This window comes from Rhamphochromis longiceps, linkage group LG5 (assembly GCF_057381845.1).
Source record: "Rhamphochromis longiceps isolate RC_006_pf linkage group LG5, R_longiceps_female_GT1.1, whole genome shotgun sequence".
NCBI lineage: Eukaryota > Metazoa > Chordata > Actinopteri > Cichliformes > Cichlidae > Rhamphochromis > Rhamphochromis longiceps.
In genome coordinates, this window is record NC_140561.1 from 30940459 (window position 1) to 30968072 (window position 27614).

Consider the following 27614-nt stretch of genomic DNA (forward strand, 5'->3'; position numbering starts at 1 on the left):
TGGAGTTATTTAAATGTTTTCTTTCCTGTTTTGATAAAGCTACGCTAGCCTTTTCCCTCTGCTTCCAGTATTTGTGCTAAGCTAGGCTAAACATGTCCAGCAAATGGAGGTGATCCACCTTCAGATCCGAGTCTGGATAAGACGGAGTCTTAGAAGATGAACCAGAACATAATATTGAATTAGGAGTATTGGAGCTCCCGTGGACCCTCTGCAGCGCCCAATGCTGTGCAAATCCAGTCTGTGTGTGCAACATCTACAACCCTCCGTCCCACCCCCCCAAAAAGAAAAAAATATATATAAAATTAAAAAAATTTAAAAAGAATATACAATGCATGGTTAGATACTTTACAAGAAGGAGAAGTTGTGCCAAAAAAAGAAAAGAAAAAAAGTCTCAGGATTTTGGCTTCGTACAAGGTCACGGGCCTCTTCTCCTGTCTCCTGTCACTGTAATCCAGTGATGTGCAGACACTACTGAGGGGGAAGGAGCCAGATTCCCACCAATCTGTAAGAAGAATGATTGCTGGGCTCAGATTTTTCAAATTACGGTGGTCACCGTCTCAGATTAGGCGATTGCAGGGTCATAAAATCCTGCATTTTCTTGCCTGAGAGACATAACGGTCGACATTTTGCTCTATGACCAATCATGTTAATCTCTCACAACAACAGGAAGGCGGCGCCATATAGAAACTTCCTGGAAAAGAATGTAAACAGACAACAGCAACCAAAGTGTTATGCGTGACTCTGTCCCCCCGCTCTGCTTCACATAGCTCTCCATTAGCCTTGATAACCCTTTTCTATTTGGCACCCCATCACTACAGGTCGCTGAATTTCACTGATGCTTCACAGTCTCTGGTCACTACTTCTACTCTCTTTCTGTATAAACACCTGTTGAGAGCAAAGCAGATTCAGGCCGTGGGTCCTCCAAAATAATCCAAACAACTCTGATAACATCACTATCATGTTTAGTTATAAACAGCTTAGTGGCATTCTGCGCTTCTACTGGTCAACATCAAAGAAGTGGAAGGACCAAAGTCACAGCACTGGTTTTCGCCCATTATGACGTACCCTTTTTGTGTTCTGACCAGAGTCGACACCCTCCGTCATCTGACTGGGCCGCAATTGTACTGATAGTGAGAAGTCTAAGCTCAGGATAAAGTCTCACTAAGCTGTGTTTGATTGGTGGCCTGTTCCTCCATCTTCAAAGAACCGAAATGCTGAGGAAACCCCCCCCCCCCCCCCCCCCCCCAAAAGCACAGAAATGCTTTCGTCATCTAGTGCAGTGAGTCTCAATATTTTTACCCACGACTCCACCCCAGTTATTATTAATTTCTGTCAATTATTAACCAAAAAAGGGAGGAAATTTCATTTTGTGTTCATCCTCCGCATGGCCCAACACTGAGATTAAACCAATCAAACCCTGAGTCCATGTGTAAATGAACCCAATCACATGATGACTCCACCCACCAACCAGCAGCTGAGCAGTCACCTATTTGTCTGTCATCGCTGTCAACCAATCAGCCCGTGAGCTCAACAGGAAGCTCTCGGCTGCACAGCACCTCCCACTGTCGAGCGAGGAGCGAGATCAGCCTCTCTCTGCTGTCGGCTCCCGGGACAAAAATGCACCACTGCACCTCGCCCTCTGCACCCCTGCTGGCCACACCTCCTCTGGGATTAGCTTCATTGCAGCTGACAGCAAAGTGGTCCATGGTGAGGTGGCAGAGGAGGTCGGGGCCGGGCAGGTCGTCAAACACGAGAGTCAGAGCCTGGGGGTACGTCTGGTAGCCCAGCAGCACCCGGTCCAGGTCGCGGATCCTCCGGGCCTCACGCAGCTGGTACCGCTCCCTGCAGAGATTGCAACTGTCAGTAACATCCAGTTATACTTATTTCTATTAAGGAAAAAAAACAACTCATTAACTAGTGCTTTAAACATGCATTTCCAATGTATACAGGGAGTGCAGAATTATTAGGCAAGTTGTATTTTTGAGGAATAATGTTATTATTGAACAACAACCATGTTCTCAATGAACCCCATAAACTCATTAATATCAAAGCTGAATGTTTTTGGAAGTAGTTTTTAGTTTGTTTTTAGTTTTAGCTATTTTAGGGGGATATCTGTGTGTGCAGGTGACTATTACTGTGCATAATTATTAGGCAACTTAACAAAAAACAAATATATACCCATTTCAATTATTTATTTTTACCAGTGAAACCAATATAACATCTCCACATTCACAAATATACATTTCTGACATTCAAAAACAAATCAGCGACCAATATAGCCACCTTTCTTTGCAAGGACACTCAAAAGCCTGCCATCCATGGCTTCTGTCAGTGTTTTGATCTGTTCACCATCAACATTGCGTGCAGCAGCAACCACAGCCTCCCAGACACTGTTCAGAGAGGTGTACTGTTTTCCCTCCTTGTAAATCTCACATTTGATGATGGACCACAGGTTCTCAATGGGGTTCAGATCAGGTGAACAAGGTGGCCATGTCATTAGTTTTTCTTCTTTTATACCCTTTCTTGCCAGCCACGCTGTGGAGTACTTGGACGCGTGTGATGGAGCATTGTCCTGCATGAAAATCATGTTTTTCTTGAAGGATGCAGACTTCTTCCTGTACCACTGCTTGAAGAAGGTGTCTTCCAGAAACTGGCAGTAGGACTGGGAGTTGAGCTTGACTCCATCCTCAACTCGAAAAGGCCCCACAAGCTCATCTTTGATGATACCAGCCCAAACCAGTACTCCACCTCCACCTTGCTGGCGTCTGAGTCGGACTGGAGCTCTCTGCCCTTTACCAATCCAGCCACGGGCCCATCCATCTGGCCCATCAAGACTCACTCTCATTTCATCAGTCCATAAAACCTTAGAAAAACCAGTCTTGAGACATTTCTTGGCCCAGTCTTGACGTTTCAGCTTGTGTGTCTTGTTCAGTGGTGGTCGTCTTTCAGCCTTTCTTACCTTGGCCATGTCTCTGAGTATTGCACACCTTGTGCTTTTGGGCACTCCAGTGATGTTGCAGCTCTGAAATATGGCCAAACTGGTGGCAAGTGGCATCTTGGCAGCTGCACGCTTGACTTTTCTCAGTTCATGGGCAGTTATTTGGCGCCTTGGTTTTTCCACACGCTTCTTGCGACCCTGTTGACTATTTTGAATGAAACGCTTGATTGTTCGATGATCACGCTTCAGAAGCTTTGCAATTTTGAGACTGCTGCATCCCTCTGCAAGATATCTCACTATTTTTGACTTTTCTGAGCCTGTCAAGTCCTTCTTTTGACCCATTTTGCCAAAGGAAAGGAAGTTGCCTAATAATTATGCACACCTGATATAAGGTGTTGATGTCATTAGACCACACCCCTTCTCATTACAGAGATGCACATCACCTAATATGCTTAATTGGTAGTAGGCTTTCGAGCCTATACAGCTTGGAGTAAGACAACATGCATGAAGAGGATGATGTGGACAAAATACTCATTTGCCTAATAATTCTGCACTCCCTGTACTGAGCCTGGGAATAGTCTATTTTCACATCAAAGTAAACATGTGAGGTTACTGAAACTAAGAGGCTTCTATCCACGGTGTGGAGAACACAACAGGAATGTGATGCTGGTGGTGGACTTACAACTTAAAATGGAGCGTGCAGACTGTAAAACATATTTAAAAGAATATGTGAGAATAAAGAGAACCAAAACAACAAAGGGCCAGTAAAATGTGGGATCGGGATCAGCAGGAACTGTCGGACTGAAACCTAAACAATCAAAAAGAGCCAGTATGTTACAGTTTCCTGTTCCTCTTGACAGTTTCTGAATTGATGCTTCTCCTCTTTGGCTTCATTGAGCACAGACTTGAGCTGTGTGTTTTCCTTCAGTATTTCAGACTAAGCTGTCTGCACAGTACAATCTCAGCTGGTCTCTGTCTCCTCTTCTTCCTCTTTTTCTGTTGCAGACGAGGACAAACAACGATTTTTTTTCTTGCGGCAAACTTGTGACTCAGACCAAGTTTAGGGGCGACACAGAACACAGAATTGATTTTAATTTTCTAATACCTGTTGGACTTTCCTCCCCACTTTAAGGTCGTTGTCGTGCATAATTCTGCTCTATCATAACACCCCTGTATACAGGCTGTTTGAAAAGGTTTTATTTCTTTGTTCTCACCTGGATGGAGGTTCTTTAGCGAAGTCTGGCAGTGGATAGCTGACATAGTCTTCATCCAGCAGGAACACATCGGTGCTGGTTAGGATCAGAGTCCTGGGCTGGAGAACTGGAGACCGGGCAGAGCCTAAATCAGAAGAGGAGGTGCCTGAGAGTGCAGAGCCTTGGCTGGGTGGACTGCTGGGGATCTGGACCTGGTGGAAAATAATCATAATCAAAATAGAGAAAACCAAGAAGCTCAGAAATTGAAAACAGGAATTATAAAACCAGAAAAACAAGACTGGATTTGATTCTTTATCTAGAACATCAGTTTTCAGCAACAGTCAAACAGCTTTAAGAGTTTATCACAATGTTACTGGAGGCCAAATTACTGTCATCCAAAATGCTCACAGTGTCATTATTACCACAGTAGCCCATTCACACATTTAGCAGATACAGAGGAGTGTGAACATTAACTGGAAGTCACGTTTCTATCGACATGAACATCCAACGTTGCTTCTCTTTTATAGATCCTTTTATATTCACAAGCTCATTGTGGCTGCAATTATGTGCACACTGAGTTAGCCTGAGAAGATCCTGCTTCCGCTCCTGTGTGCAACGTTTCTCTAAGAAGAAGTTCTTACCTGGAAGACCAGCAGGTACAGCAGGACGTTAAAGGAGCATGGGGAGGAGGACGCCACGCTTGCTGGAGTCTTCCTCTCTGCTACAATGAAGGTCAAATCTCCCATCTCCTCCTCACTGGGATAAATGAACTTCACCTTGCTGCTGTGGACCAGCTCGTAGTTCTGCATCTTACCTGCAGGGGGAGACATATTTACATTTGTTACGATGATCATTGCTTACTGGTGGTCTGTACAGATTTTATATTTGGTCAAAAATAATACATTACAAAAAAAAACACTTAAATAGATGTTTTTCAACATTCTTGAGTTCTTCATTTTGTACAATAAAGAGTAATCTTTACTGAATATATTGAACTATGATGTTATCTATGAAGCAACCAAGAATAAGTACCTTCACAGTGTCATGATATATAAAAGTCTAAGAAGTCAGAGAAAATCAAGATCCATACAGAGAGGAAGTGCTGTCTGTTAAGAAGATGTGGGTTTTATACTTTAATATTATATATTCACTCTTACTAGGACAACAGATGGCACCGTTGCCCGAGTTACCCGTGCTTGTGTTGGTGAACTGCGAGTAGAAGTCCTGATCGGATGGCTCTGGAGGAGGAAGCTGCTGCTGCAGACTGAGAGCTGACATCAGCTCCTGCAGGAAAACGCTCGTGCCATAGCTGTCCCTGCTCAGACAGCACACCACATGATCTGCTGAGTGACCTACAGGAGGGAGAATCGATGGAAAGCTAAGAAAATCATACAGACATTATTTATTTATTTAAAAGCAATTCACTCTTAAAGGGGGCTCATCACATCTTTCCTTACTTTCTGTCATACAAATATACATACATAGATGGATGTGCATATTAAATATGGCCCAAAATGTAAAAGTTCAGGCTTCAAACTGCTTTTTCCCCCCACTATTTCCTCATCACTCTTTGAAAAAAAAGAAAATACTCAAGAATTTCCAAGTTAAATCGCAGTTCATTCCTGGAAACTCATAACACTTTTTTTTTTTTTTCACAATTATTTAATTTTAATCTACCGGTAATAAATCGCCTATTTATAGGTGGAAAACCCATCACTATCATTTTCAAAGTTTGGGCGCCACTGACCAGCTGGCCCTAATCACTCTGCAGCAGGTTGACTATAGGAATGTGTCCCTACACATACAAAAACAGAACAAGCACTACTGACGCTCTCCCAGATGGTGGAGCTGATGTGCAGCTGCTGGATGTGTGACTCAGGTTTGCTTGTAACAAAGTGGGTGTTAATGTATTTTAGGCAGTTCTTTTTGTTTTAATAAATGGTATTATTTATTATTTTCCTTTAAAAAAAATTGCAGTTTCCTGTCTTTACGTGCACACACGCCTCTTGCCTTATCACCACAAATAAATTTCTATTTTATGAGAAAGTGCTGCGCGTTCAGTAAGAGGAGATAAATCTAATAGGACAGGCACACAGCTCACAGTACGAGTAAAAAAGCAAAGCTAATCTAGTTGAGTCCAAGAATAAAAATATAATGTTGGAATGTCATGAGAGAACAGGGGTAAAAGCACCCACCTACGACTCTGAAGTACTGATCAAACAGCCCAACGTTGACGGCAAGCAGATCAGAGAGTCTGATGGACATACAGCAGCACAGACATGTGTCTGGATCTCCAGAGTCTGATATGTCCAACACTGACAGAAACAGACAGAAAGAAAAAAGGAATCGAGATTTAACAAAAATGATCTCAGGGACACCACTCAGAGACATATTTTATAACTCAAACAATTGCAAAAAGCGCAATAATTCAGAAAAGAAATTTCAGGAATGACTCGACACAATGATGGATAAACGTCCCGTTGACCGGGGACCAGTCACATGAGTAAATTTTACCTGAGTGATGACCCAATGTAGTGGCCGAATCCTCCAACAGGAAGTAGATTGAATCAGTGGAGAGTAGCAGACAGCAGGTGAGTTCAGTCTCAGGAGATTTGTAGAGAATCACAGACAGCCACAGCACCTGTCTCACCTCCTCCGCCTCAGACTGATATAAGTGATATATATATTTTAAAAATGATTCATAGAATATAGAATAAAGATTTAAGACCTGTCCTAAAGTTTATTTATCTAACACAGTCACTGCAAACAGTAGTTATTAGAGTTATTAGAAAATTACTGTGTTCTGATTTGAGCTCTGTTTACAAGCAAAGTGATCACTCAGAGTGATTTCTTGTAATGCACATGCTTCAAAAAAGGGTTTCTTACCTGTGCTATATATCTGTGGAAGTAGGTGAGCAGCTGCTGCTCTCCCAGTCCAGCCATGAGCTTCAGACCCGGTGACAGACCAGGAATGAGGTGGGGAGAGGGTTGGTTCTCCTCCATGTGAAGACGGGAAGAGTCCCAGCTGTGAAAGAAAAGGAAAAAACAAAAAGAAAAACATTTCAGTCCATAAATATCTGGACAATGACACAGCTCTTTGTGGTTTTCCTCTGTCAACCACATCAAGGTGTGGTTGAAATGCAGACTTTCCGCTTTAATACAATTTTATTACTCTAGGCTTGATGCTAATATTTAAAGGCTATACCTGCTGGAGCCATGTGACTGCTTGGTATTGGTACAACAGCACTGGTCTCTGGATCTATAACGACCTGAGGACACAACAACAGAGCTGTAATACTTGGAAAAGAAACCAGAAGAGGTCAAACAAAATGAAAAAAAATAGAGTCTGGTCTTCACCTTGTGAGAACTCACCTTGCTGTGAACAGAGCCTGGAGGGCCGGGGCAGGGCCACCACCTTCAGCCCCTCCAGAGCAGACCTTCGTTGGCTCAGCAACCCCAGAAAGGAGCTCTTGTTCTGGACCAGAGGAAAGCACACCAGCAGCCTGTGATCACCCAGCAGCAGCTCCACAGTGTGACTCCTCCTAGTGGACACAATACGATAATGGAAAAAAAGAGATTCACACAGATTTAAAGAAAGAAAATCAAGGAAAAAAATGTTTTGTTTATTGCTGTTTATTTTTATTTATAGTATTTATACAAAAGATTCAACTTAAAGAGTTTCAAATTAGGTTATGGAATAAATAAATAGTAGAGATTCATGATTTTAAATCTGGAGGAATCACACTAAGTTGAATATGATTAATTTGTAAAGCAATCTACTGATTAGACACGGCATAACCACAATTAATCATAATATAAAAACCATCAATGTAGCCATCATTTCAAATACAAAGATATTTTTTGTAGATAAGGTCAGAGTTGGCTTAAAGAAACTCTATTAAATAAATCATTGCTGTGTTGTGGTTTTATGACACTAAAAACAACACATTCCAGTTATATACATTTATACATTTATGTAAACGCTCCAACAGGCATAATGGTTAATAATAACAGCTTTTTCTTGTCCCTGAACTTCACATCATCTTTTTTTCCTCAGGTGCTGAAATATATTCAGATTTCTTTGCTTTGTTCTAATAATTTTATATAAACTAATGAAATTATCGATTTAGAACATAAACATACATGTCAGAGTTCAAGTCTAGAGTTACACCATCCTCTCGCACCATCTTTACCTCTGGGGATGTTGTGGGTCTGAGCAGGATGTATTGCTGACTTTGTCCCCCACCTGAGCATCTCTCTCTCTGGGGTGAAGCACCACAGAGCCGAGGGCTACACGGACTAGCCTACAAAAGGAGGAGGAGAGATGACGAAGGCCAGCACTGGGCTTCTCTATTTCTGACAGCTCTCTGAAGTCCATCTTCAGCACCCACAGTTGTCGGTGGGTGAGGAAGAGCAGAGAGGGAAGGCTGGGCTCCTCAGATAAGATGTCTGAAAGGAGGAGATTAGTGTTGAGGGCAGATGACGAAGAGGAGGGCATGAAGAGGACGGGATAGCCTCCCTGCGCCCCTTGACTTTCCTCCAGCTCCCAGGAGTTGATGAGTGAGCGAGGAAGGAGTTGACAAGTGTTGGAGAGCTCTGGGTCAACCTGGAAGAAAGAAGGCATGTTCCTGTTTCTAAATATGACTTATGGTAAGTTAATAAAATAAACTCACAGCTCTATTTTTATCTTTAAAAATGCAATCAAAGAATCTGAAATGGATAAAATGCAATACAAATACAAATATTCAAAACCACTGACTGCATCTGAATATTAAACTGAGGCGGCTTATGTGTCGCTCTCTGACCTGAAGCAGCACCGTGAGCTCAGATCTAATATGCTGAAGCTCCTCAACCTCAGAGAAGATGTAGAACCAACGGGCTGGTTTTTCTTGCAGTCCAAAAGCAAGACAGGAGTCTGGGAGCTCAGCTTGGGAAGAGAGTGACAGCTGAGGGTACGGGAGCAGGAGGTCCACCTGGAGGCTGAACAGCACTTCCTCCAAAGGCAGAGTCAGATCTTGGTCTACAGACAGAAAAACAAAACACACATCTTAATATTTTACTCAATATTACAGCACTACACATCATGCATTTGCAGTGTTCTCTCAAAGGTTTAACACATAAAGATATGCCATATAATAAAAAAATAAAAATCCTTATATTTAAGAAGCCAAACCATCCAGTGTTTACAATTTGCAAATTAAACCTTGTGAGATTTTTTTTAATATCTTTCTCATCAGATCGGGTTGGAAACCAACAGTGACATCAAAATCTAGTTAGTCTCAGTTAATTTATAACAGAAGTGTTGTAGAAGTTAACTAGATTTCTTCTAAATCGAATTTGTGCTTCAGATGGAGATAAAAATGGCAAAACAGCTTCCAAGTTTGCTCCAGTCTGCATGTAGACTGTGTGCTTACCCATGTTCTGATTGGCCCTTGTGAAATCATGTGATGAGCACAGCAGGCCCAACAGTTGGTCCGCAAGCACCAGGCATGCCACCTTCTGCTTCACCTCCTCCTCCTCCACCTGAACACAGTAGCACCACAGAACCCGGCGGACTTGGACCTCTTCCTGTTTCTCCTCACTCTGCTCCTCCTGATGGCCACCAGGCTCCTTTGCAGTAGGAGCAGGGAGCGACATGAAGGAGGGGCCGACCAGCTCCTCCACAGAATCATCCAGACTCATCTCAAAGTAGCCATCAGTGGACCCTAGACTGGAGTGATAAACACAGAATGAGCTAAAAGTCATCTTCAGGTCTTGTTTATAAGTTGATTATCTAAAATGATCTGTCTGTTGTTATAAATATGCATCCAAAGGATCATTTCTCTAATAACTTTTAAAAACAGCTGGAATATAACACTGATCTGATGAATTATAGAGGATTTCACACACAGTAAAGAAATTTTAGAATCTCAGAAACCCCTTGACTCTGCAGATTCAGTGGGAATCTCTGGAATCCTCAAATTCAGTAACAGAATATATCTGGTTTAAATACCTGGGGCTGCCCACTTCAGTGCCCTCTACATGAGACTGAACTTCTCTGGATTCAGAGCTCTTCTCTTCCTCCCTCTCCTGCTCCTTCTCTTCCCCCTCCTTCTTCAACTTCTGCTGCCTTAGGGTGGAGCTGAGATGCTGCGTAAGCTGGGTGATGAAGTCCTTGTTGGAGGAGGAAAGGGAAAGCAGGTGAGAAGGAAGCAGAGGACACCAGGCAGCACTGCACGAGGAGCAACTGGCCTCAACGGGTCTGGATGAGGAAGAGGAGCAGACACAACTGGAGGGGGGAGAGAGGAGAAACAGATGTGTTTTTATTGCTTTTGTTTAATATAAGATAAAAATGTCAGCTCATAAATACTGTTACCACAGCTTGGTTTAGCTCATCCTGCTTATGTGTTAACTGTGAGATAAATACAAGCTCACTGAAAATACTCTTATCACCAAAAAGAGGATGATGGTTACGCCCCTTACCCACAAGTCACGGGTCACAAACCTGTTTAATACTGTGCTGTTGCTGAAATATGAATTCAGGGAGCATATTTACAATCCCCAATTCCCAACGGCTTCAGGAGTGTGTTGGCAGGTCTATCTAAATGGTGAATGGACTGGTTCTACTCTCCTTGAGAACTCAAAGCACTTTAAAACCACATATCTCTAATCATATTTCAAGTAATTATCATCATAGTAAAAATGTAGGTAAGTGTGCTTTTTACGTTTTCTTATTGGATGTGTAATCAGCGTGGCACTTTGTCCACGGCTCTGATTGGAGGAGCCAGAGACACTCACCCTGGACTGAGCCAATAATGTCATCTCAAGCACTATACAAGTAAGACTGGAGGATAGCCTTATTTCCCCTCTCAGTTTATTATTTTAATCAGGCCTGACTGGTGAATGAATATATAGATGCACATTTTTGTTGGTTTGTTTTTTAATGTAAAGCTTTGCTTCTATCCCAACTCATTTACACAGGAACATCCAAATATGAACAGAAAACCAAGATTGGCAAGACTGCTGTCGTTGAATAGTGAGACTTTTACAAAGACTTATTCACTCACATTTCTGCTGTTGAATTATTGTCACTGAAACTCAATAACCTCCGTATATATTAGATGTTAAAAGCCAATTTTAATTTTAAATGTTATGGTAACAGCACTATTATCTGATACTGACCATACAGTAGCAGAAGTAGAAGTAGTAACAGTAGTAATGCTTGTAGAAGCCCCAGAGTGAGTGTGTTCAGACAAACTGACAACCGGCTGTTGCATCTGAAAACACAAAGACACACAACAATAAAGATCAGCTGACTCTAAACAAGATCTACCTCCACCTGAACACCTCACGTGCAGTCTTGTGCTTTCACCTGTCCAAAGTGATAATATCATAAGAATTTTACTGTGTTCCTTTGATGTGTTTGCATTCTTTAAAATTAGCAGCAACCCTCAAACATATCAGGAAGATTTTAAAGTAATACATGTAATTTAAGATCATTTATAATTAAGTAACCAATACTACCCCTCCCATCTAACCAAACACTTCCCCTTCTAACTAATATCCTATTGGTGTGATGGTAACAGACCCCTCCCATTTCCGATGCTTGTGTGTGTTTAACCTGTGCAGAGTCAGCAGACGGGAGGTGTGTGTTGGTGCTAAAGCTTGCAGAGGGAGGTGTAGGATCCACAGGAGGGGGAACACTGGGGGGAACTGGGGCTTCTTCTCTGTTCGTCATATCTGAAACAGGACAGCAAACACATCAGCGATGCTGGGGGTGAAATCATTGGCAGGTGTGATACCCTTGGTTTGAGGGTATCACATCTTGGTTAAAAGATAAATCATTTAAATTTAAGTACATAAACTTCTAGTAACAAATGGAATTACGTTCCACAAAATAATAGCCATAAATAAGGATCAGCAAACATGCTTAAATGTTTAGTTTTAAAAGATTAGTGTCCACATCTTGTAAAAAGGTGGTTAATGAACAGGTGTCACGGGAACTACAGCAAAACATTAATGTCAGCAGTGGTATTATCAAGCTATAACCTCTGGGGCTGAAAAATGAAGCCAATCCAGAAACTGTAAAAACTGCAGTTTCTCTAACAGCCACATGAGGCTGGCTCCATAACTGAGTCAATCCTTATAGACTCCCATGTTATAATGGTCAAATTCTATTGAACTCCACCTCCTTCATAACCACTATATTATCTATCTATTGATCTATATCGATATCGATAGATATACACATATACACACATATGTATGCATGTATGCATATAATGTCCACCAGCTGTTTATTTGTCCCTTCAATGAAGATGATGCCTCCATTCCTGATGTAACATGGAAACAGATGATACCAGCAGTAATTCAGAGGTCTGGAATCAGGCTTTTTTTAATGGTTTTTGTTGTGAGATATAGCAAGATTTTATTTAAGAATTAAAAAGAGTGAAAATTAAGTGTTATGAGAGCTGTTAATTTCCAAGTCTGAGCTGGAGGAAAGGCTTTACAGTTTGGTTCAGAGAGACTTGTCTTTATTTAGAAAGCGTCTCCAAACCAGAGGACAGAAAGCTGTTAGAGCAGTTTATGAGCTTTACATTGTGTGCAGTTTCATCACTGTTCCACTTAGCCGCGTTTTATGTATGTGGCTAGAGACGCATGACTGACAGAAAAGTTCAGGATATCCTCAACAGAAATGAGCTTTACTGACTCATCCACTTATATCTGACTTAGCTTAAAGAGTAAAAAGTAGCGGAGACCCGGCATATTGTCAGCTGAGGTAAACAGCAGATGGACAGCCTACACTCACTACAGGTGAACTGCAGCCTGAGTTTTGAAGTGACTCAGGGGTAAAAACATAAAATACCAGAAAACATTTTTGCACACCCATGTCTTTTTATTATTCCTGATTTATTTAGTATGTGGTCCCTCGTTTATCACGGGAGTTACATTCTAAAAATAACCCGCGATAGGTGAAATCCGCAAAGTAGCCAAGTTTAATTTTTTTCAATTATTATAGATGTTTTAAGGCTGTAAAACCCCTCACTACACACTTTAAACACTTTTCTCAGACAGGCATCAACATTTTCACACTATTCTCTCTTGTTTAAAAACTCTCAAAGTTCAAACCTTCGTAGAAAAATAAGTCCAGTATTATAGAGTGAAACCAAAAGCACCCGCAGGTGACGACGTTTCGTCAACATTGTTGTGTTTGTTGGGGAGAAAACTTACAAACATACAGTACAGCACTTCAGAGTCACACTGCTAGCGATCGAAGATTTGTGTAAATTTGACAAGCTGGACGCATCCTGTATTGACAGGAGACACGGCACGAGATTGATTGACAATGGTCTACAGCCAATCAGGACGGAGAACACAATGCGCTGTAAAAAAACAAACAAACAAAAAAAAAAAACAACATGCAAAATTGCACACAAAAAAGTCTGCGAAACAGCGAGGCCGCGAAAGGTGAACCGTGTTATAGCGAGGGACCACTGTACTTATATTCAATTATTTATTTATTTATTTTTTACACAAACGGTAGCAGCAGAAGGTTGACCGGCCGTGGCAATTATGAGGTACATTTTACATTTTATATTTTTTAACTCTTTACTGACTGAAGCATGTTTGTCCTATCACAGCCACCGTAGCTAGGATTATGCACTTTAATTAGGAGGGGCATTAAATCAGAATTCAGTTGACTGCAATCTGATATCTGCTAGTGATCTAGCAGTGAGATTTTACACACTGTAATAAAATGCAACAATTGCTTTTAGGCATGGATTCAACATCATATCTGCTTTGTAGGAAACTCAAGGATGCCGTAAAAAGAAATTTCTAAAACTCTACTCAAACGTATTCATTTCACAATAACTTAACTAGTTTGTTGATCAACGCCCAATTTATAAATGATTTAGAAGTAGTATTGAACCATCTGGCTGTTGTCCTTTATTAGAAACAAAAACAAACATCCCCTCCCTCAGCATGGCACAGCCTGATACATACATGATTACCTTTGCTGGGGCAGGCAGCCTGCTGGGCCGAAGAGGTAGAAGAGGAAGAGGAGGAGGATGTGACAGCAGCGGGAGGAGCGACAGAAGAGGGAGAGCAGGTGGATGGGAGAGGAGAGGAGGCCGGGAGAGGGGAGGGGGAGGAGGAGGAGAGGAGAGGAGGTACAGCAGCAGAAAGCCTGGTCTCCTCACTGATCTGACGGGAGGACAGAGAGGGGGGAAGCCTTCAGAGATCAGCAGTCATCTACATATCACATCACAACTCTACGACCAGCAGCTCCTTCAGCTGCAGAGCAACAAATGACCTTTTTTTTTTTTTTTTAAAGATCTAAAGACAATCTCTGATGATATATAAACAAAAAACATAAAAACCAAACTATCTGTAGCAGTCTGGTGCCACTGTATAACAGTGAAGTTAATGAGCTAAATCTGTGTGCCTATAGTTTAAACAACTGACAGGTTTTGTAGCTTTAACTCTTTCTTCTATAAAGAGTTTTAAGGGTTATTCCTATTAGGCTTCCAAGGGTTCAACAGTTAACAAACTACAGTGAATATTCTGTGTGCCTCTCTTTTTTTTGCTATTTTGTTCCTATAGACAGGCTTTGTAAATGTGAAGAGATATTAAAATATCTGGGTTCCCAGTCAATGACTTTTAAACATTGTCATTTAAACAGGAATCAGCTTAATATTTTTAAAATTTCTTAAGTGGTGTCAAGATACATGTATGAGGACTTAGGGCATATATCAAGTCATGCACACAGAGTCAGTTATGACCCTTTGCTAAGCCTACTGCATGTTTTAGAATTAGTGTTAGTAAAATACTCCGGACTCTATTATGGCTTTGTTTAAATGAGACGAGATGCATTATTATTATTATTACATGTATTTCATGAATAATAAACGAGCTGTAATTTGGCTAAAGTTTGGTCAGTGTTTGTAGCCTGTGTGAGAAACCTTTGAAGCTTTGCAGGCCGTTATGAGTAAAGACTACTTTGGAGGCTAAATATCCAAACAGCAACCCTAAGTCATTCAGAAAGTCCTTACCTGACCTGAATTTGTTAAACTTGTTACCTTCCTTCCTGTGATACATACATGTCCTGATGCACTACGCAAAAGCTGCTTAAACACAGATTTAGCTCATAAATCAGTTATGTTGCAGTGTGTTAGTTTTTATCTCCACACTGAACGATTTATTTATATTTGATGCATTTTGAATAATTCTGCTGCTGATGTGCAATATGTGTTCAATCAGAAAATGTTAGCATGAAGGTGGTGTCCAACTGCAATTCCTTATTTACCAAGAAAACTACACAGCGCCTTACACTGAATAATTAGCATTAATACCTAATAAAACCTCTGCTAAACTTTCAAGGCTTCAGCCGTTAGTAAATAATACGATGTCAGAAAAACTATGTTAGTTACATCTAACTGGTGGGTTTGTACACGTCATGATTATTGATTGAGCTACAATCAGGTTAAAGTTATGAAACAACTACAGCAGGTTTCGGGGTTAATTTATCTAAAAGATAGGATGACACAGTTCAACTAACAAAGGCACAGTCTGACTTCAATTTCAATTTTTTTTTATTTATACAGCACCAAATCACAACAGCAGTCGCCTCAAGGCGCTTTGTATTGTAAGGCAGACCCTACAATAATAACTTCAAGAATCTGTCACATATGACTGACATCAGTGCACAACATCAGTTTGGTTCCTCTCACAGTGTTCAAGTACACCAATCAGCCATACATTAAACCCACAGGTAAAGATAATTACCTTGTTACAATGAAATTCTGAGTCATTCATAACAATCAGAGATACACTCAAATGTTGTTGCAGTCCAGGCACGACCCCCTAAGGTAAAGTGACCGCCCCGTCAAAGGGAAGGGGAAGAGCAAGCCTGACTCACAGGTCCCAACCCCTCAATGCATCGGACCCAAAGGATCTGCTGCCAGACACTACAGGACAAACCCAGAGGTCCCATATACAGACAGAACAACAAGTGTCACAATAACCTCGTAATGATGAGGGAAATGTCAGTAATGCCCATGTGATGATATTACTTTTTCCCATGATTTATACAGTTATGTAAAATACTAATAAACACAAAATCAATAAAAATACAGATATTACTTCTCAGAATTGTTTTGGGGGCGTGGGAGGGACCTACATGATTATAAGCAGGTAGTTTTAATGTTGTGGCTGATCAGTGTGCAACTGCTTTCAGCTTTCTAACATAGATTTGTTCATTGTTTTAGACTCAATAATTTTAGACAATAATAATATGTACTGTGAAAATTTTATCATGTTTCACCACAAACTTACATGAATGCTGCTAGTTTAACTACACAAACTGACACTAAGCCCTTCGGTGGGCCTTAGGGTGACAGAGTCTACCTTCTTGTCGTTGCCGCTCATGCGATCTTTGGCTTCTTTGGCTTTCTGAATGGCTTTCAACACTTCCACAGTGTCCAGCTCCTTTTCCGTCGTCGCATTACAGTCCAGGCAAACCTAAAAACATAGAAAGAAATAAAGGATTAACACAAAGATACAAACGTGGAGAACAGAAAGACAAGCACTGTGGTGAAGTGGATGATGCAAGTGTCCTTTCTGACTGTAAGAGCAGTCAGAAAGGACTCGAGAAAAAAAAAGTTGTGTTTGCCGAAACAGTAATAGCATAGGAGGAATAATATTGTGTGGTAGGTTTTGGTTGCACACCTCTGCTGCACGATCCCCAAACTGGGCCAGGACTTTGGTTCTGTAGTCTGGGATGATGCATATGGGGTTACTGGACAGGTTGAGTTTCTCCAGACAGGGCAGAGAGCCGATGTTCCTGATTTCCTCCAACTAGAAAAATACAAACACACGGTGAAAACATGACGCTGCAAACCTCAGCCAAGGCTGCACACCCCACCTGAATCAAAATCTTTGGTCCAGACAGAACTTCGTTTATGATGTTTTTGGGGGTTTTTTAATATTAAGAGGACGTCTTTCAGTTTTTATTATTTCTACGTTACATTAATTCCTGGATCTAGTTCCAGAACTTTTAATCCTCTTAGTTGAACCCATATCCAGCTCTGGTAAAATGATCTATCCGCAAATCTATCCATTAATATTTCTATACACTGAAGCATGAAATAGTATTTTATAATTTATAAGTAATGTTGCTAAGAAAAGGGTGAAACAGTGGAATCATATAAAATCTTTGGAGGCGTTTACAAACCAAGGTGTTAACGAACTCTTGTAAATATCAAGATTTTTTATTTATTTATTTTTTAAAGCTATGATCAGACTTATTGTTCGGAAGTACAGCAGGTTTATACTTCTTAAGGCAATTCTTCAAGAAAAGGATACCAACTGAGAAGGAAGAAGCCCTATATATTATGTAAAGTAGAATAAAATGTCAGGTTTAATCATTTCAATACTCGTTTACATCTTTTATATACATGTTTTTTGTTTTCTCTAGTTTTTTAATACAATTTTTACACAGCAATGTTAAAAAAAAAAACTGAGGAGGAAATGTTAGATATGCCGTCTTGCAACAAACCATGAAAAGAGAAATGTTTTTGTATTCTCCCACATGGCCATCAGGGTGTCCTTGGTGTACTTACCTGTGCCAGTTGGTTGTGGCTTAAGTCCAGGCTGACCAGAGAATAGAGCTTGGTGAGACCGGTCAGTCGGTCCAGCTGGTTGCCAGCCAGGTTCAAGGTTTTAATGTTCCCCAGACGAGTGTGAGCTGCTTCCAGAACCCGGAGGTTGTTATAGGACAGATCCACGTGGACCAGATTGTACAGGTGCTGTGAACACAAGGAGGTCATTTTTGTTTACACATTTTTTTAAAATAACACACATTTAACACCACTACATTGCTGCAGTGACATTTAAGACTATAGAAATTGTCCAATCATCCTGAAAATAACAACGTTGTTCATTTTATCAACTATAAAAATATTTTTGGATGTTTCAAGAATTATGCAGACGGTCATATGAGGCATGACCTGTCCTCATTCTTCATTCTGTCACATACCTGGAGGTTTTCCACTGAGGACAGCTGGTTGTAGCTCAGATCCAGAAACTCCACCTTAGGCATCAGTTTCTACAAGAGAAATAAACTCAGTGTGGGGATACGGGGCTCTGGCTGTGAGCACAGAAGCATCACAGAGCTGCTGCTTAAACCTTCTGTTTGCAAGTGACAGCTAATAAGCAGAAAGTTGGTTTGAAAGGAACGGCATTAAAAAACTGGGAAAAACTTCCCCATTACAAAATAAACAAGGATTGTTTTAAATAATGAAAAAATATGATGGTGAAATAAGCATGATATGTCCCCTTTAATAATTTACACGCAAAACCGAGGAATATACAATCTTCCCATTGAACCTTTTGTGATTTCCTGTCTCTTTGGGGCTAAAAGAGGCCACCCGAACACATCAGATATCAATGGAAAGCTCAAGATGTTCTCTATTTAATACGTCATGTCCATTACGGGGGACGTAAATGAATAGGCTGATTCTCAGGAGCTGTAACTGCAACAGCTTGTTTCTGTGACTGAAAATAACAGAGGAGAGCTGTGAAAAAAAAAATCATCATTATGTAGTTTGGTGTTAGGTTTTGTCCATCAGTGTGTTACGATATCTGGGTGGAAATTTTCTGTTTGTTTTTTAAAAAACTATTTTTTCTTACAGCAGAAATCTCACATTATTATGTTGTTTAATTAAACAGACAAAAACTTACAATGTGTATCATCTGGTAATGTTATTATGTAACATTTTATCTGTTATGTGGTGTATTTTTCCATTATTTCACTGTGAGGAAAACAAACAAAAACTGCTTTTAAACATAATTACTGACTGAACTCTGGGTGAAGCTGCTGATGTTGCAGGTTTTGGCGGGTGTGTGTCTCACCACTGAGCTGTCGATGCTACTGATGCAGTTGTGACTCATGTCCAGCGTGGTGAGATTTCTCCACACGGGGATGACAGCGGTGACCGGACACCCAGACTCCACCCCCTCAGGCTCCCACTGCGAGAACTCACTCGCCTCTGGGACGAGGACAGACTGAGGCGTCACATAAATGAAACACGTCAGTATCAGTATAGTGCAACACACAACAGTAATACTGTTCATGTACTGTATTTGATCTAAAATGTACCATCATAGATTCGGTGGAGCGATGGATGCTCATCGTCACCAAGCTCGACCTCAGAGAGGACAAACCAAGAATCTGCTGAGAGCTGCACTCGGTGATCTGAAGACAGACACAGCTTTTAACATTGTTAAAAGCTGAAGGACTTATCTTACCACTGATCATTTACATTTGGATAAACTTCAAAGAGTGATAAGGGATACTGCGTCAGCATCTCCTATTCTTTTTTCTGTTTGAACTCTGAAGTGAAATTCAGATTAAAATAAAATTATTCAGATCAACAGCTGAGCTTTTTTTCCACAGTGGACACAAAGAAACAAATAAACAAGTTATTATTTTGTTTGTTATCTTTTTATGAGTTTTTATCTTCCAAGTAAAAAAGTACAATTTAGTTCGACATCAAATGACTCTAATAACAGGTATTTATAGGCATCAGCTCCACTCATAGGCAGCCGTAGGCTCTGCCAGCCTCGTCTTCATTAACTGGAGTCCCCGTACTGGACCTCACAATAATGTTTCTGCTGCTGGTGCCTTTGGAATCAATTTAACAAAATTCCCAAAATTCCCTATGGCTTGTTGTGAGATAGAGTCTATCCAAGAAGTGTATGCTTCAATTTTAGTGAATAAAATTCAAGTTTTATTCATCTGTTGCTTACAGTGTCTGTGAATGGCGGAGACGGAGATTTGTGGAAAAAGCCATCCGGTCTCTTGACATAAACTTCCCTCAGCCACTCGCTCATTTTCTCTTCGTCCATCCAGCCCTCTGAGTTAGCTTTGACGATGACGCCGGCCGGAAACTTTTCTTTTGGCAAAGTCTTCCTCTTGAAAATGACCATGGGTGGTAGTTTCTGGCCATTAGCTTGGCAGCCCAGACCTACAGTGAAGGATGACTTCTCGTTCCCTGTGGTGTGTATAGATACCGTACTGGTCCCTGTTTTCTCGACAGTACGGTTCACGGGGATGTCAAAGGTGAGGGGGACCTCGTCCATGTTAGTGATGTGTTCTGGCCGGATCTTCTTTTCAGTGATCTTATTCTGGCAGTACGTGCGGAAAATGGCCAACTTTTCTTTGTAATCGTTTGGCAGTTGCTGTGAGACAGTAGTTCTTGTGCGGATTGAGAGATTATGCCTTTTCATAAAACGGAAGCACCAAGAATGTCCCCCTCGAAAGTCGTTGATCTGCATGTCACGTGCTACCGCTGTTGCCTTGAGTCGAATAGAGACTGTAGAGACACTTCTACCTGCTGTTCTCTGTTCAATAACCCACTGTTCAATTTTGTCCTCTAACTGCGGCCATCGTGCCTTGTTCCCTCGGAAACTCCTTTTGGTCTTCTTTGCTTGTTTTAGGTCATCTTTTTGCTTCCTCCACTTGCGCACCATGGACTCATTAATGCCGAATTGTCTGGCAGCTGCTCTATTTCCATTCTCTTCTGCATAACTAATTGCTCGAAGTTTAAAATCAGCTTCGTAAGCGTGTCTCTTCGCGGGTGCCATTTTGGAGTCGTTATACACACACAACACGGTAATGTTGTGTTGAAGCACAGTATGTATTACTCCGCGAGGCTCCTGGCAATGGTAACCGTAATGCTCCAAAAAGTGGCACTAAAAATCTTTTTTTGACAGATTTTTGAGCATAGTGTGCCACATAAAACCGGTTCGAGGTCAGTAAGCACAAACCAAAATTCATACATAAGGCGTACCAGATTATAAGGCGCACTGTCAATTTTTGTGAAGATTTAAGGATTTTACGTGCGCCTTATAGTGCGGTAAATACGGTACATAAAAACAGACAAAACATATTTCATGGACAGAGAGACAGTTACCTCTATTTGCAGCAGGGATTTGAAAACAGACAGGTCAAAGGGGAGACTCGCCTCCTGAATATTACTGGTTCCTACTGGACCTCTGGTACCAGAAATCTGAGAAACAAAGGCAAAAACCAGTGAGAGCCTTCACCACCTCTGATGCTCAGAGGGAAACGACATGACAGGGATTTCTGGTGTATAAGTGGTGTATAACCTTGAGGTATCGCAGCCTGCAGGTGAAGTCGAGGATGTGTCCCAGGTCTGTTTTGGCATCGCCATTGCAGCAGGTTGGTTTGGCCATCCGCAGTTGCTGGGAGACGGAGAAGAGCTGCAGAGGACGGAGAGAAAACACCTCGCCGGCCTGCAGCAGCTGCTCACCTACAGACAGACAGTGTGACACTGCTCACTGTACAAACCAGGTGTGTCAAATTCATCTTTTCATTCTTTTCATTTTAAAACAAACAATAACAAAAAAGAGCTCCACAATTACTTAAATGTATAATAAACAACATGAACCATCTTTTTAAACATTTAGAAAAAAATCTTATATATTATCTTATTTTGCTTGAGTATACAGTTATTACATGTATATTACAATTTTAGAGTATTATGGAGCTACACACAGTTGTACTTTACTCTTTACTACGTATTGAAATCTAGAAATCGTTTTAACTTTCGATAAATGCTGAGTGGAATCCTGCAGTGGCATCCTCACACAGGAGTCAATATTTATGATTCAAACATTTTCAATAAAAAAAAATAGAATTATGAATGAGGTCAATACAATTTTCACACACTGCAAATACACTGTCTGCCTATTTGGACCCTAACATGTCACATGTAAGACACCCTTGGTCTACACACTTGTTATTTTCTTTGCAGGAAGCTTCAAACGGTTATTTACAAATCAGATGTTAACAAGACCTCTAAAGCAGGTCCACTGTGTCTGCTATCCTACCTTTATGGAACAACTCCTCTGCCAGTGCTGCAGTGATGCCATTGATTTCCTGGAAGAGCAAAACAAATTATATTAACTTTAAAATAACTAACAGTTGTCATTACTTGAACATGGAGCCATCACCTACAAATTAACTGAATTAACAACATTAGGTCGTGTTTGGACGATGACACAATAAGAAACACCTGAGATAAGATTTTATATAATCGTCGCTATTTTCATTAGTCTGTTACCAGACATAGTAGTTGTTTATTCTAATTGTTAACACTGTCACTGATGCACAGTGCTGGTAAATTGTTGCACTGTAAATGTTAGCCACCATCTGCCACCAGATGGAGCATTTTTGTTGACAAATACCTTAAATCTGTTAATCTAGGCCCGATCTTTTTGTTAACACTTTCATTGTTAGCTCTTTTTAAGGGGAAAGAATGAGATTACGGATACAAGCGGTGGAAACAGGCTTTCTCCGAAGGGTGGCTCGGCTCTTTTTTAGCATAGGGTGAGGAGTCCAGTCATTTGGGAAGGGCTCAGAGTAGAGCTGCTACTCCTCAGGTTCTCTAACATCTGTTAGACGTCGTCTGTGAGTAACAGAAAATAGAAAATATTTCTACGCCCATTTTACATTCAAGCTTTTTATTATATTACATTTAGATTCTGAATTACTGAATCACTTTTAATCACCTTTCAACGTTTTTCAGTTTCTTAAAAGTCCGTCTTTATTGTAACTTCTCCCCTACCATCCTTGTATTTTACTAATATTTCTTTAATTCTGTTTCTTCTACTGTAAATTGACTTGATACTAATGTTGACACAGATGCAGATCATAGGTCACACTCTATATTGATTCCTGATCTATTTTCTATGTGGGGAAAAAAAGGTCTTTGAAGTTTCTGAGTCTGAACACAAAGTGAAACGCTTGCATGTGACTGAGGTATGCAAAAACTCCACTGATATGAGTTTTACGTCACTGTTAAACAATGCAAAATGACAGAAAGATACACCAGCAATGATCTATAAACAAAAAAAGCTTGGAGCCATGCAAATGCAACCGGTTTATGATTCCCATCACTATGGCTGATCATCATTTCTTTACTGATGCTTTCACAAAAGTTTTTTTAAAAACTTCAAATAACATTAACACAAATCAACCTGCAACCATGTTTTAAAAAAGTTTGCCTGCAGACACCTGGATCTGTCAGCTGTCTTCCTTTCAAACACATTACACTTTGATGTAACCGAACATTAAACAGAAGATACAGATTCCCACTATCATTCCAAACAAAGTTATCCGCTACAGTCACATGCTGTTCACTTCAAGTCACATGAGAGGTTTTCCTGTGTGTGCTTTGCCGTGCAGGCTTCTCAAACAGTGGCCTCTTTTTGTTAATCCATTATCGCCATAATGTGATCACTGTCTCTGTCATCACAAAGCCTCAAACCACTGTGTGTGTTATACAAGACTGATCTATCAAAGAAAATTAAGTCACAGAAATTATATAATACAAAGAAACAGAATATAATAGTTATTCTTGATACATGGATTCAGTTTTATCAACTGTTCAGCCCAGCTCACTTACAGAGACCCCAGTGGTTTCTTTCAATAGGCAACTGGGCCATTCGTGTAGCATTGAGATTTTATCTACATCTAAATTTGTTGCATGATGAACTCGGGTGAAACTGTGACAAACCTAACAAAACCATCAGCTCTCTGCCTCCTGATGTTAACCTGTATAATCAGTCAGCTCAGTATGATGAGAAATGAGCCACAGAGTGAGAAATCCATGATCAGTTTTTTTTAGATGTTTTCACTCTTGGCTAAATTAAGGGCTTTGTTTTGCTGAACTCTGTATAAGGCTAATATAAAACAGGCTAGCTATCAAATCTAACAAGGTGACAGTGAACTTTGGGATTAGTTTTCAACCAAGCCTAGATGTTGAGAAAAGACCAGTTAAAGATGGTTATTCAGTATTGTTTGCTGGGATGACGCTGTGGGATTAGAACATTACCGAGGGTAATGTCTTCATCCGTAAGAAGGCTGTAAAACTGACAGTGACTCAGAGCTCGGGATGAAAGTTGCAGCCAAACTCATGACGTGATCAATTCTTACAAACACAGCATTCATTGTGCAAAACACTGTGACACGTACAAACATGATGTATTTTTTAGACTTTATCAGCACGTTTTGCAGCCCTTAAATGGAAGAATAGTCCACTTCACCATGACTTTCCTTCATAAAAGCTACTAAATAATTTCTTTGTATTATTTAGGAGAGTCCAATAAAATACACTCAGTTCAAGTTCATCAAAAGGGCTCAGTATTTTTTATTTGAAACATTGTCTGTAATTTATTGCGATTGAGGTTAAATTGTTAATAATGTTTTAAACTTTATATATATTTTATACATGATTTACATCCTCACATACTGTTATTATGAGTCTTTTTTAAATACGATGTTGTAGATTGTTTAATCAGGCCTATAACTGATGGATGGTGTCTTGTGTTTACTGTGATGAACTGCTTTGACGTTAATCTTAAATGAAGAGACTTTTTCTCAGGAGTGGGTGCCATGTGTTTGGGCTTATGTCACTTCAGGATAGTGTTTTGAAACCTGTTTCTATAATGTTATACTGAAGCTTATACGTACCGATAGCTGTAATTGTGCTGATTGTTCGAAGGGAATGCTTTTACATTCAAGAGAGATAAAAAACTGTTTTACTGTGGTATTATACTGTAATTCTTTGGCTCTATAAATTTGAAATTCTCAAAATCAGGAGCATATTTGAGAGATGAACTGATGTAAATATGTTATGGTTAAAAATAAAAATGAGATATTACTGCTACTGCTTGTAGATTCTCTGTTTAAGAAAAAAACTCTAAGCTGGAAAACTTAAGTGCAAAACATTTAACACAAAATAAGGTCAATTAATCAAGACAGCAGGACAAAACTAAATAGTTCAATAGTTCAGTCTTGCTGTGTCAACAGTTAACGTTTTGTTTCAACACGAAGTCGTATGTTGAAATAGGAAGAAAAAAAGTGTTTGACTGGTTTTGTCTGAAGAACCTGACTAGTCTGCACAAAGTCTTTATCTCAAAAGTGTCTAACAGATTTAAAATGAATGGGAACATCTAGATCTTATCAACCAGCATGACTCTCTGACCTTGTTTTCTTTGCTGTAGTGAAGACCTAACAGACCTCCACTCCAAACTGAGGTTATTCTAAATCATGAACTGCACACTTGTTTATAGGTTGTACTCACATAGAGATGAAAATGTAGGAAGTTGGTGAGCGGTGTGGGCGTGGCTTGAGGAAACTGCTGGAGAAGAGTCTGCAGGTAGAGCTCCAGCTCCTTCTGCCGCCGCTCCACCAGACTCTTTGAGTTCTTTCCCAAGATCTTCTTAGGAGGAAGCAGTCGTCTATCAACCTTTTTCTCTGCCGTAAGCTTAAGCGGAAACAAACATCAGGAGTAAAACCAGGTTTGATTTTCATAATAAAACAATCCTGCAGCCAAGAAACAAATGTTTCCTAGGTGCAGAGAGCATAAAAAGTTGTAGCTATTCTCCATTTTATATCATTGTAATTTGATAAGACTTATCAGAATGCCATTCAAACAAGAGAGAAATTGGCATAAAAAAATTTGAGGAAATTGTTAGAGATATTTTTATGAACACAATTTATAGACAGTAAATTGTCCTATTAAAAGGAGAGAAAAAAACTACAACAAGTGCTAAAGGTAGTTAGCATTGTTGTCTCACAGCAAGAAGAGCCTGGAATCTAATCCACCATCAGGGGTTAGGTTAACTGGTGATTCTAAATTGCTCATAAGTGTGAATGTGTCCATCTCTCTGTGTTAGCCCTGTGACTGTAGTTTACTAGAGAATTCAGACTAAAAAACTGAACTGTTGATGGTGGCATAAGGCTGCTCACTGGCCCACTTTATTACCTTCTCATGGAGGTCGTAGAAATCACTATAGCGGTGCTTCACAGTCCACCTGTGCTGTCCATCCGTCACATCAATGATGTAGACCTGAAACATCAGAGAAGCATATATTAAAATCTGTGACCCAGCAGAGGATTCCTGCATATAAAAATTTTTAATCTCCACCAAAGAGGTTTGGAATTTCTGCCAAAGGAAAATCACCAAGACTATAATAAAATATTCTTGACCAATTACATTTTAAGTGGGTTTAAATTCATGAAATCGTTAAAACATTTTACCAAATAACAGAAAATTCACAGCACACTTATACGTGTTTGCTTGTTTCCAGGATCAGATGAACCCAAATGTTTCCTGAAGGAAGAACTTCAACGTACAGCTGTTGTATTTAAAATGCAGTCAGGGTGGCTATGTGGTGACTCACTAGACAAAAATGCCAGAAATCGTCAAATGTATCACACCTAAAATAAATAAAAATGTATTGAACTAGGGGGACAGTTGACACTTAATTCAAGCATTCAGGCTCTTTGTGGATTAAAAGCATCTCTTCAATTCAGAAAAACATGGCAAAAAAATATTATGTGAACAAATCACTCTCCCATATTAAGCTCCATTCAGATGAAAACGTGTGGTGACATTACTTGTTTTTAAAGCTGAGTGACCTATATTAATAATCAATTCAAAATCTGATGTTTTTTCTCTGTCCTGCTGTCTTGAGAAAGGATTTAACTTACAAGAGGCAACAGGAGCAAATCGGGTTATCAGCCACATTAAATAGCACAGAGTGTTACAACACACAGCACACTGTCATACAAGAAAGGAACAGAAAATGACTGAATCCGTAAAAGACTATCAGATTTACACATTCAAGAGGAAACACTGTAACCCAACCGAAACCGTGTGTGAAAATTAAGGCAGCAGTTAGCAGTTAGCCTGTGAGCTGCTCTTTCGGCTGCTTTTACCATGCTCTGAAGAATAAAGACATAAAGCCCGAATCCATCTCCATGTTAAGTCCAGTACAACACACCCACTGTCTGGGGAACTCAGAAATATTACTCGCTGTTTTTCCGATAGACCTGGAAGCCGGGAGAGCTACAAGCTAAGCTAACTGGTATTAAGCTAAAAAGAGCGGAGCAGAGCTTACAGTGTAGTTTTCCACCAACTCTGAGCCGACAACAGATACTTTTCTCTCCGAAACCTCCTCCGTAAACGGGACAGGCTCCATGCTGTGATCAACGAGAGCAGATTATCTATTACTGAGGAAAACGGTTGCTAAAGATGCATAGCGTTCCTTTTCAGTCAGCCGCCTCCTGCCGCCATGTTTGTTATGATGCTGAACGAAGCAGGTGACTGGCTGACAAAAAAAACTTTATTTAAAAGTTGTTTAGTTACAGTCACCTTTAAAAAAAAGTTTGCTTTTTTCTTTTCTTGATTCTTGAAAATAAATAAATAAATAAATAAATAAATAAATAAATAAATAAATAAATAAATGATGTTATATTAAAATATGGAGATGAGCATGTGTCATTACTATAGCCACGCCTTGTTTGGTGAACTGATCACCCCGATTCGTGTTTCAGCTGCTCCCTTCAGGTTTCCCCACAGCGAATTATTTGACACACCCTATCCCCATCACCCTCCTCTGCCACACCA

General features: G+C 40.2%; 1 protein-coding gene across 3 annotated transcripts; it reads right to left on the reverse strand.

The window, feature by feature from the left end:
• Positions 1-866: 866 nt before the first annotated feature.
• nisch (nischarin) lies at positions 867-27311 on the reverse strand. Of its 3 annotated transcripts, none has more exons than XM_085407160.1 (28): positions 27106-27311; positions 25968-26051; positions 25284-25466; positions 22027-22075; positions 21283-21446; positions 21087-21182; positions 19271-19366; positions 19024-19176; positions 18149-18217; positions 17733-17918; positions 16840-16968; positions 16519-16632; positions 14124-14316; positions 11732-11850; positions 11293-11387; positions 10124-10399; positions 9546-9841; positions 8937-9151; positions 8325-8737; positions 7504-7673; positions 7337-7400; positions 7018-7156; positions 6646-6796; positions 6327-6446; positions 5289-5483; positions 4773-4945; positions 4153-4343; positions 867-1842 (listed from the first exon to the last, which is right to left on the reverse strand). In XM_085407160.1, the coding sequence occupies exons 1-28, from the start codon at positions 27184-27186 to the stop codon at positions 1515-1517; spliced, it is 4542 nt and encodes a 1513-aa protein (XP_085263286.1). In that variant the 5' UTR covers positions 27187-27311; the 3' UTR covers positions 867-1514. The 3 variants fall into 3 exon arrangements, with proteins under 3 accessions (XP_085263286.1, XP_085263287.1, XP_085263288.1); XM_085407161.1 differs by having other exon boundaries at positions 5322-5483; positions 27106-27310; XM_085407162.1 differs by lacking the exons at positions 21283-21446; positions 22027-22075; positions 25284-25466; positions 25968-26051; positions 27106-27311 and having other exon boundaries at positions 19271-19382; positions 21087-21163.
• Between the last annotated feature and the right edge of the window lie 303 nt (positions 27312-27614).